General features: G+C 50.3%; 1 protein-coding gene across 1 annotated transcript; it reads left to right on the top strand.

Moving 5' to 3' along the window:
• Positions 1–5,129: 5,129 nt before the first annotated feature.
• Positions 5,130–6,534, top strand: LOC127341009 (jacalin-related lectin 3-like). Its single transcript, XM_051366776.1, has 3 exons — positions 5,130–5,410; positions 5,498–5,959; positions 6,054–6,534. Exons 1-3 carry the CDS (start codon positions 5,288–5,290, stop codon positions 6,294–6,296), a joined length of 828 nt encoding a protein of 275 aa, XP_051222736.1. The 5' UTR covers positions 5,130–5,287; the 3' UTR covers positions 6,297–6,534.
• Positions 6,535–11,490: the final 4,956 nt, after the last annotated feature.

The following is an 11,490-nucleotide window of genomic DNA, read 5'->3' as shown; positions in this document are numbered from 1 at the left end:
AGAAGGGGTCCATTATCGCGATGCCTGGGGTCTCCTCCCTAATGATCTGGGAAGCCAAGCTAAGAGCAACTAGCTGGACCATGGTAAGTTGGAGACTTTTCATGCGAGGTACTAGTCGACAAACTGGATGAAGCACAAGTCCGCGAGGTACTAGTCGACAAAGCCCATGCTGGTTGGCACCTTGGCCACATGGAGCAGGCAACTCGGAGATTTCATTTTGAGAAGTTCCTGCTCCATATATATAACAGTCTCATGCACGCTCCTCATATCCCCGGTGAGTTTTGAGACAACATGCTCCGGCAACATCGGTTCGCCCACATGTTGCAGCGGTCACCACTTGTAGATCCTTCTTGCCTTTGGGATCCTTCTTCTGTGACTTTTATGCTTATTCTTCACTAGGTAGTTTGGAATGCCACCAGCGGCTATCGCCTTATTGGTCGTATCAAGGAGTGTGCTCTGGCTCAACATCTTTTTCGTGGCAGCGGCGGCAGCCTCCTTAGGCCTTTCTTGAGAACCGAACAACCTCTTGGAGCACTGATATTTCGTCCCCACCGGGACATCATGGAGATTTTGTGAAGAACGGGGAATATCCCATACTAAATCTTCACGTTAGTAGGCATCGACCTCTTGCGCTGGCTATTGTACAGGGGCACTAACCTCTGGTGTTGGATGTTTTGGAGGGGCGCTGACCTCTAGCGCTGGCTGCTGTGGCGCAACCTGCTTTCGTTTGCTGGCCGTTGACCCCGAGGTGGTATTGGTCCTAATTAGGGTCTTCGGCCATATCAATAGCCAACCCTTGAGTTCACTCACCTTCAACTCGCTATCGGCCTTGTCCGGTTGATTAGGAGGATAGAAATTCTTGTAGCTCAGTAACGCTCGATCCACTTCAACCCGATAATGGTCAACGGGAATATCTTTTGTGTGGTACTTCTTATCGACGGGCCGAATGATGGACCCCCTCACAACATATTTGAGTTTATCGTTCACTTACATCAGAAAGGTGCATGGCACAGAGGGAGCCTACGAGAACATGTGTACGACGTTAGAGAGAGGGAAAGGATGAAGTAATTATTAACTTGTTGTACACTTAGTTAATTACCGTGAGGGGCGTTGAGCTCGGCTAATGTCGATGGAAGGACACCTGCGATGGCGAGCGTGCAAGTGACGGAGAGGCTGATAGCCGGCATGGTTGGTGCATCCCTAGAAACTGCGTCATTGCCGGTGGCCGGAGGAGTCTCCAATATAACATCGCATTTCCACCATGTGTGCCATCATGGAGTTGCTGGCGGCTACGCTAGCCACCGGGTGGGTCCCTTGTTTGCCACCTTCATACCAGGCAACGACAACCTCAAAATCTGCTTGGATTTCAGTTCCGACTCCAAGTTTGATTCCAGTTACGAGTTCAGCTTTGATTTCAGGTACGAGTTCAGCTTTGATTCCTGGTACGACTTCATCTTTGACTTCAGCTCTGATTGAATTCTTTATCTCGTCCTCCTACCACTTGTTCCTCTCCTCACACTTATTGTTATCTGGCGCAGACACCAAGCCGTAGTGCGAATGCTTGATGTACCGATGCCAGCCACACGGCCTCTATGCGGCCTTCTCGTAGGTGAATGATTATTCACTATGTTTATCGCCCGGACGAGAGGCTTGTCCCAGTATTTTGTTTTTCCGCTGACGCCTGGGACGAGGAGCCTTCGTCACATTGGGCAAGTCTTTTTTTTCCGCTTCCTGCAGAAGTAACGTGAACCATTCATGAATGCTGCTACTATTATATAAACAATACTTGATGAGTTGTATGATCTAATTAAAGTGGTAAATTGCTTATCAGTTGTTTCTCAATCTCTAAGACCTTCGGGCCGGTCGTGACCCAAACTATATCAGTTACCACCTTGGGGTCCGTGATGAGTTTCCCGCCCGGTCTTTGTTTATGGTACCGTGACCGTCTGCATCCGCGTGGAACGGAAATGCGCCTGCACACTGCTCCAGCGGGGCGACGCATCGTGTCCGGGCCATCCGCGGAGACGCAAACGTGGTGCAAATATGCGGCACGTTTGCGTCTCCGTGGACGATGCGCGGTCGCGCCGAGCGTCCGCTCGCTTCTCCCACGGGCTCACATGGCAGCGACCCTGGCTCGAGCCGGTGTGAATTCAAGAAGAACAACTGCCAGGGAGGGCAACCGCCGGAGTGGCAACCGCGCCGATCGATGAGCCAACTGCCGGAATGGAGCGCCGAACCGCCGTGGAAGAGAAACCGCAAACCTCTTCGTTATACGCGTCGCCATTAATCCCCGCTGAATAAACCCCTGCGCGTGCTCTAATTCATCTCCAACCGGCTGCCATTCATCTTCTTCTCCAACACCGACTAGCCACCATGAGCAACCTGTCGTTGCCATCGGACACCGACAACGAGGGGAAGCCGTCGGGATGGCGACATTGGTGGGATAGGGCTGCCACACTGAGCAACCCTAGCTCCCCATCGACGGAGGGCGACAAGGAGGGGGACGCCGTTGGCCTCGACGGCCAGGACAAGGAGGAGGACTCATACGCAAGGTGGGCACGGCTGGAGGCACTGGAGCACCGACGACGCAGCGGATGCAAGGAAGGAGGCAAGGGCCCGGGCGCAGGCGCAAGCGGAGGCTCTTCATCCGTCCACCGACGACGAGGAAGACCCCAATGACCACTCGTCGGAGGGGAACTCAAACTCATCGGATGTGACGAGCAGGAGGTGCGTTCGTGAGGATGATGAGGAAGGGCCTTCTAACAAGAAAGAATTAGTTAGTTCAAATTTATTTGTTCTCGCTTTTGTTCTCGTAGTTTGTATGTCAAATTTGTTTGAACTTGTTCGATTCGACAAAGCATGGCTTGATCAAACAATATATAGATTCTACTTAAGTTTCTCCAAAATGCGTCGGACCACTGGGGTTGCCCCCCCCCCCCCCCCACGCAAACGGACAATTTGCGCCTAGCGAATATTTCGGCCTCCGTGGGGCGATGCAAATGGACGCGCGCGGACAATTTGCGCGGGCCGAAAATGAGCCAGGAACCAGCTCCAGCGGGGCGACGCATAGCGACCGACCAGTCCGCAGCGGCGCAAACCTAGCCCAAATATGCGCCTCGGATGCGTCTCTCCGGACGGTGCGCGGACGTGCATAGTGTCTGCTCGCGTCTCGCGTAGATTCGTCAGCCCGCCAGGCAGTGACCCAGGGTCGATGCGTCTTCTCAGGCGCTCCAGTACTGGCGTCGAGGCGTCGCTTCGGTAGTCTGCGGCCGCGTAATGGCGATGTCTCGCGTGGCGCGCGGCCGTCGCCTACCTATGCGCACGAAGTAATGGCGATGCCACGCGTGCTGCGACCGTCGCCTGCCTCCGGCCTATATAAATAGGGGCGCGCGCATCTCATCTCCTCCCACACTAAACCCTAGCCGCCGCACAACATCCACCGTAGCGCCGCTGCCGCTCAACCTCCACCTTTGCCACCATGAGCAGCGCCAGCCGCGGCCAGGCTGTCGCGCCTCCACCTCCACCTCTGACTCCACATCCCCCGGCCTCGAGCTCCGATGAGTAGTTCGACGACGACAACACCGATGACGACCTCGACCCGGTCAGGGACGCCAAGTTCCTGGCTTACACGGAGAAGGAAGCATAGGAGGAGCGGGCGACACAGGTGGCGTTCGACGCCGAGATGGAACGCCGCAGGGTGGCGGCCGCCGCAGAGGACGACGACTCTGACATCTCATGGTCTTCTAATGACCATGATGCGCCTACCCCGGAGGAGAAGGCGGCGGAGCAGAGGGCGTTAGTCGAATCCTTCGAGATGCTCAAGAAGGCCGAGGACGCCGCGAATGAGACGTTTCAGCGGTGCCTGCTAGAGGACGCGGAGGCGCATCGAGCTCTAGCGGCCGCACGGCAGGCGGCGGAGAAGCATACGAGGGAGAGACGCAACGATGAGGACGGGCCATCGGGCAGCAAGTAGTCTAGGTTTGTACAACTATAGTTTGTATAGTTTCTTGTACATTATGCTTTTTAAATATTTTGCATAACAAAAAATGGATCGCCCCGCTGCGAGCACACCCAAATAAAAACGAACGCGCAATCAAAATATGTCTGTGGGACGATACAAACAAACGCTGGCGATTACTTTTAGGCATCCAATATGCATCGCCCGTTGGAGATGGCATTAGACTGCTCATAGTGGGAGTAACATAGCTAGTAACATCACACATCTCAAAGCATTTTGGTGACATGTCATGCTAATAAATGAAGAAAGAGAATAAGGTCGTAACTAGCAATATTACCATAAGACTGCTCATAGTGGGAGTAACATAGCTAGTAACATTACACATCTCAAGGCATTTTGGTGACATAGCATGCCAATAAATGAAGAAAGATAGTGAGGTGGTAACTAGCTATGTTACCATAATATCACACACCCCAAGGCAAAATGAGTCTACAACATAATAAATAACACAATGCATGATACCACATAGTATAAGTTAGTACCCACTATGAAGGTAGTAATCTAGACTAGTAACATGACATATGTTACTAGTCTAAGTTACTCCCCACTATGACCAGCCTAACATAACACACCTCAAGATAAAATAAATCTACAACATAATAAATGATACTACCTCCGATTCAAGGAATAAGGCGTCCTCATTTTACGTGTTTTTTGTTTGACCAATAATTACTTCAAATATATAAAGATTGTTTGTATGAAATTAGCATCATTAGAAAGTTTTTTTTCAATACGAATGCAACGATACTAATTATATATAATATAATCAAGATTTTGTTGCTCAATTTTAATGGTTAAAGTTCGTCTTAAAATACGTGTGAGCCTTATTACTTGAGATGAAGCTAGTAATTTAGACTAGTAACATGGCATACGTTATTAGTCTAAGATCAAGCTTAGTTTTTTCTTCTCAAAACGGGGTAGAGTAGTACCCCAGTCATGCGTGTGTTGTTGGAAACGGGAAACGCATGCCATCGGGAAAGGAAAACACGGTAAACAGCATGCTTGCAACGTGTCAAAACTTACCTACTCGTCCGATAGAAAACAAACTTCACCTTCTCGGTACGGGTGCCACCATAATTACCATCTCGCATGCGCGGCGCAGTGGTTTTCAAAATCCATCAGGATGAACGGTCACATCTATGTATATATACTGCGCATTGCTTTAGCCTGCTCGTGATTCAGAAGCAAGGCAGTATACTGTGCTGTAGAAATTTATTGAGAGGGAGATAAAGCTACACAAGCGCATCGGTATCGATCAAGCAGAGAAGCATGATGGAGAAGACCATGACGACGGCCGTGAAAGGGAGCACGTCGGCGGCCACCGTCGACGTTGATGTGGAGGCTCTTTCCTGCCCAAGATGCCTTCAGCTCCTCGTACCTCCAGTTCTGCAGGTAGAATAATATATCCACTAGATTTACCTTCCATGCCACTTCTGTTTTAATTTCATGCTATATCTGAATCTGATTCCTGGGGCACAGTGTGCAGCTGGTCACCTGATCTGCTCCTCCTGCCACGACGACCTCCCGGACAAGAACAAGTGTGTATCCTGCTTCACCAAGTGCTTCTTCACCACAAGCTACGGCCGCTGCCACGCCGTCGAGGCTATACTTCGATCCGTTCGCGTCGCCTGCCCCAACACCATCCACGGATGCACTGCGGGGAAGATGCTCTACCACGAGAAAGCCGAGCACGAGAAGACATGCCGCCCCAACATAGCCGACTCCGCCGGCGGCCTCCCAAGATCAGTTGTGAAGATGGGTCCTTGCGGTGGCGACGGCAACGCCTGGGAGATGGACTTGCAAGGGATTGACCGTATCATTAAGGTGGTTGTCTGGACCCGCGCCGTCAAGGTCGACGTCGTATGGGTAATGTATGAGCGAGATGGCCAAGAGCATACTGAAAAATGGGGTTATGCTGGGCATGAGGCCGAGCTATCAGAGGTAAAACCATCACATTATTTGTTTTAGAGAAACTTTTGTTACTGAAAGGACTTGGCAGGGATGAAGATTCACTTGTTACTTTTTTGTATGCCAGATCTGTCTGGAGTCCGACGAGTACCTCACTGGCGTCAAAGGGCACGTAGGCAAATACTACGGCACGGACGTGGTTAGTTCCATCACCTTCGTCAGCAACCGCCGCACCTATGGCCCGTTTGGGTATACGCAAGGCAAGCCGTTCGAGCTCCTAGCTGCAGCAGGAGGTAGAATCGTCGGCTTCCACGGACGATCCAAAGAATACCTCGTCGCTCTAGGCACGTACGTTAAGATGGACGTCTAGTCGTTTTTCTTGCCATCTATCGTTCCTGCTGCGTGAACAAGATATACGTCCTTGGTGACTGAACATTGTACGCACTGTTGTTAACGTGGACAGTCTATTTTGTATCGTGATTGATGTATGTTGCCACACATGTGGCTCAATTTGATCATCTAGTTAATATTCGCGAAGTAACCGTACGCATGTTTGGTGTAGCACTGACCGTTAATTTGAAAAGAATGAACTGTGCTATGAAATGTTATTTAATGTGTCGACTTATTATTCTGTAGCTGGATGAAAATTTATTCGTGCAAACTAAAAACCAAAAAATATAAATCTTTGCATCTTTTACTATTTACTTTGTTGAATTTTCTAATACCTCTAGCTACTCGTGGGTTGGACAAATATTTATATTCAAAAGGTACCACAATTGATCCCTTATATTTGTGTGTGGGCCCTGAGATGAGGAGCTTGTTGAACACCTGATAGTTCACAACACCAATGATGCCAAGTAGTGAATTTTCCGTGTTCTCGAGGTTTCATCTGGAGTCACTGCAGTTTTTAGAGAGTACTTGCAGCGATTTGGGAGAGGTATGTGTGCCAGCGATTTGTGGTTTGCAGCAATGTTCTCGGTGAGTCGATGTGGCGAAACTGGCAGATTTCGTTATTGGTGGTCTCAGTTTCCGGAGCTAAAGCCCTTGTGTTGAACTTTAGTGGTTGTACATGGAAATGGTGTCTTCTTAGTCGTTTTCTTGTCGAAGGTTTTGTTTTGAGTTTGGATCTTATCCAGTATAAAATCCCAAGATGTGACCATGATGGTTAGAACAGGCGACTGTATTTTTGCACTGCTCCCTTCCTGCCTTCCTAGAGGTGTCATTTTCGAGAACTTTTTTTAAAGTCTAGGTGCCATCTATTGAGATACATATCCTTGTATATCCGGATGTGTATCTTCTGTAGTTATGTATAGCGATACATATCTTTGTATTGATTTTTGGGCTCGCCTCCTTCCTTGTATAGTCGAGGACGTGGCCTATATATGTAACGCCATATGCGCCCAATCAATACATTGTGAGTTGCATCCCTCTCTACATGGTATCAGACACCTACCGTTCCTAACCTAGCCGCCGCGCCCCTCTCTCCCCGCGCGCGCCGCCCCACCCTCCAACCCTAGCGCAGCCGCCCTTGTGCCGCTGCCGCGTGTGCCCCTCCTCACGCCGCGCCGCCGCCGCACCTGCAGCCATCGCCGCCGCACCTGCAGCCGCCGCCGCGCCTCCCTCCCCAACCCCGCGCCGTCGCCATCCCCCGCGCGCGCGTCATCATGTCGTCGGTCTCCAACGACAGCAACCCCTTCGCATACAACCCATGGACGGGGCTCATCGACGCCTACAACATGCCGGTGCCGCGCCCGCCGACTCACCAGGTAGTGGTGTTTTGCTACTGTGAGCCTTTGGTGGTTTTGGTGGGATCTTTGTTTTCTTTTCTCTTCTTCTGTTTTTAGGCTCTGTGCATCTTTAATATCTACACTTGCTCTAAACATTACATTGTTGCAGAGACTGGGTATAAATTGGTGTCATCTTGGTAATAATATATCACCTTTATCTTTCTTTTGGTGGAGAGACTGTTTAAAAATGATGCCAACCTTCAAGCACGTGGCCCAGTGTGATATATCTTTTCCATTTGCTAGTTTCTAGGAAGCATTGACACAAGCTCTGCTATTGGATCTAGTGGAAGCCATGGGTACTGATATCTGGACTATCTCCGGAAATTATACAATAACGAAGGTGTCCACTGTTTACAAGTTCTCTCGTGAACTCTGGTGGCACGACGCCTACTTTGAAGTGGATGTCGCAAGGCTGTTGTCAGCAGAAACATAAGGTTTTCTTTTGGCTTCTTATCCATAAACGTCTAAATACAAGAGCCATGTTGCAAAGGAAAATTTTCTTCACTGGACTATTCATGCATTATTTGTGGGGATGATGAGTTGGAAACTAGAAATCATTCACTGGCCTTTTGCTCGCATGTGTTGGCAATACCTTTGTCCCTCTTGGACACCACCTCCTCCGCAACAAACATACATTCAGAGCATGTTGGCTAGTATAAGTTAGCCTTGCATGAGCCCTTTTTCATGGAGTTGATCACGGTAACTCTTTGGTCCATCTGAACAACTAGGAATGACTTCATTGTGAATGGTATCCCACCAAGTCTCTTCAGATGCAAGAAGAAATTGATGGATGAGCTAGCTCTTTTATGGCATAAGGCTTCTAGGAAGTCTTATAATGGACTCAAAGCTTGGATTGCGGCATTCATATCGTTAGAGAGCTTTCTTTTTCTCTCCTTTCTGGGATTATTGCATTCTAGCTACTCTCTTATTGCTAATCTCTAGGAACAAACTTTTGTACTTTACAAACTTTGAAAATTAATAAATATCCACAGCCCCGACGCTCAGCGCCCGACGCTCAGCGCCGCCGCTGCGCTTGCAGATGTCGCCTCTGGCCTGCTGCCACCATCATCATCCTTGGAGCCTGCAGCGCCTATGCCAGCACTGGTCGGTTCTTCTCCCGATGGCGAGCCTACCTGCCCCCGCGCATCTCCGTCGTCGGTCACTCTACATCAGGCTCCTTCTCGTCCAGCTGCAGCTGCCCTTGTCGCAGCTCTCACTGCTGATGTCGGCATGCTCTGGGATGGTTCTCTGAGTTCTGTTGAAGATGATGAGGATGATGGCTCCGATGAGGAGCTCGCCCCGATGACGCCTCTAGCTACCAGCAGCTCCTCTCTGGCCAACGACCCTGCTGTGTTGGTCGAGGGGCTCGGCTCCTTGTCATTGTCGCCGATTGCCTTGGGCGGCGCTGCCGAGGTGCCCGTTGCTGTTGCGCTGCCTGCTCCGAGCTTGCTTTGGGTTACTTCTTTGGGCTCCGACGAAGACGACAACGATGAAGAATTAGCTCCGCGGTCACCGTTGGCTGGCTCGGTACATGTTGAGGAGGTGCCTGCGAAGCCCTGCGGCGGCCTCTTAGCTTTTGCTGGCTCTCTTGGTGACAATGATGACTGGGTGCAGGTGGGTCGAGGCAGCCGCCCGAGCCACGAGCCATCGTCTTTGCTTCGGAAGGAGGGCCTCGAGCGTAGCCTCGCCTTCAAGCGTTGGGCTCGGGGAAGATGCTTTCGGTGCCTCGAGCGTGACCACCAGGTCAGCTCTTGCCGTGCGCCCTTCAGGTGCATCCGCTGTCGTCGTCCTGGTCATCGGGAGCGATTCTGCCGTGCGCACTTCCCTGCCGCTCGTTCTCGCTCCCCGGACGCTCGTGCACGTCCTCCGGAGGCATGTGCTCCTTGTCAGCCGAGCCGCTCTCCGCCTGCACAACCACGTCATCCCTCGGCATCCAGGAGCTGGGCCGAGGTCGTGTGCCACTCGTCGTCGCCTACATCATCGCCTCCAAGGCCTTCTCCAAGTTGTTGCAAGGAGTTCAACAACAACCGTTGTTTCGACTCTCACCTCCAGTGCCAGTTTGCTTTGCTGCGCTTGGAGCTCGCTTAGTTTGTTGCTAACCGCGTCTAGGAGGCGTCTCGCCCCCTTCGTGAAGAGGTTGCACGTCTCAAGATGTTGTTGGCACATGCTGGTGTTTCTTTGGAGCCGATGGAGGCATGCTCTTCTGGTGGGCAGGAGCTCGCCGCCATGAAGGCTTCGCTTCCACTTAGCTCCGAGGAGCAGAAGTCATCGGTGGTTGAGATCACGCCTGAGCTTCATGAGTTGTGTGGGGATTCATCAGTGGTGCCTGAGCTCCTGGAGTTGGGTGGTGGTGAGGTTATGCCTCCTTCCGTCGAGGAAGTGAGGCATGTGGTTCCTTTTGATGTTGTGGTTGCTAAGTCAGGCTTGCCGGCAACAGTGTCCGGCGGTGTCGTCGCTAGAGAGGTTTGCGATTTTCTCGCCACCTTGGCTGCTACCTTTCGTGCATCCGCAGTTGATTGATGGGTGCCCCCAATGTCATGGCATGCTTTGTCGACGCGGTGTTGAAGTGTCGTGTTGGAGTTCATTCGTGTCGCCATGTGGTTCTTTGTGTTGGCTAGATCCTTGTTAGGCTTGGTTGTGTCCGTGGGTGTGGTTTATGTGGTCTTGGTCCTGTTGTTATGGTTTTCGCACGGTTTTCTCCTAAAAACTCGGCACCTTCTTCTTAATTAATGAATGAGGCAAAGCTTTTGCCTCCGTTTCAAAAAAAAAATATCCACAACGAGGAAATCCATTGGTCAGCCTCAGAAAATATCACATTTATCTAAAAAAATGTTGTCGATTTTCCATCTAATCGAACCACTTAAATATGAGGAGTTCATCAAATTGTTAGTTGTCTTGTGGGTAATATAGATAGCAAAGAGGAAGGAAATACATGAAGGGATTTTTTAGAGCCCACTATGAATCTTCAATTTTGTCACAAATTACATACATGAGTTGCGAATTGTTGTACCTATTACTGAAAAAAGGAATCTAGCTCCGAGTAGGCGATCTCATCCATGGATTGCACCAAAAGAGGGCTGGGTGAAATTCAATGTTTTGATGGGCCCAAGACAAAAGGTAACCAAGAAAGGTGTGTGTGTCGTCGTGTGCCATGATGGGGCTGGCTATTTGTAAGGTTGTAACGCGCTGATCGTGATGGGATAATTGACTAGCCGACACTCATAGTGTGTGTTAGGATGTCGAGAAGCTCTCTCTCTTGCGCAATATATTGGTGTCAGATGAGTTTATGTCAGCTCTGACTGTGCTAGTGTGATTGACGCAATCAATACATGATCCATAAGTCAATACAACTCGGCGCTTTTTGATGAAGTTCCTCTTTACACATGAGAGAAGACATTGTAATGTACAATTTTCTGCAATTGAGACGACACCCTAGCCTATGCATCGATATGGACAAAGTGCAAGGTAGGAACTATTTGCTGATTGCATGGATTCCAGAGCCAGGACGTCGATCAATGCCAAGATGGCGATCAATGCCAGGACGATCATGGTCACACAATGCTACAACCATGCAGTATTGGTTCCTATAGACGGTTTCATCACTTCAGTCCACGCCGGCTACTACAACGCCACCTTTCGGCCACCCGCGATGCGTCGACTGGGCCCGCTGCTCTATTTTGCGCATAAGACGCTCATAGTGCATTGTTCTCTTATAAGCTGGAGCTCTATTCTTTGACTAGACCGGTACCATCTAGTTTGGTATCATCTCCTGGATCT

Source organism: Lolium perenne, chromosome 3 (genome assembly GCF_019359855.2).
Source record: "Lolium perenne isolate Kyuss_39 chromosome 3, Kyuss_2.0, whole genome shotgun sequence".
NCBI lineage: Eukaryota > Viridiplantae > Streptophyta > Magnoliopsida > Poales > Poaceae > Lolium > Lolium perenne.
This window is presented reverse-complemented; position numbering and strand designations above follow the sequence as displayed.

Coding starts and splice junctions, on each gene's coding strand:
- LOC127341009 (XM_051366776.1), top strand. CDS start 5,288: ATGATGGAGAAGACCATGACGACGGCCGTGAAAGGGAGCACGTCGGCG. Junction 5,411..5,497: donor TCGTACCTCCAGTTCTGCAG/GTAGAATAATAT, acceptor CCTGGGGCACAG/TGTGCAGCTGGTCACCTGAT. Junction 5,960..6,053: donor ATGAGGCCGAGCTATCAGAG/GTAAAACCATCA, acceptor TTTGTATGCCAG/ATCTGTCTGGAGTCCGACGA.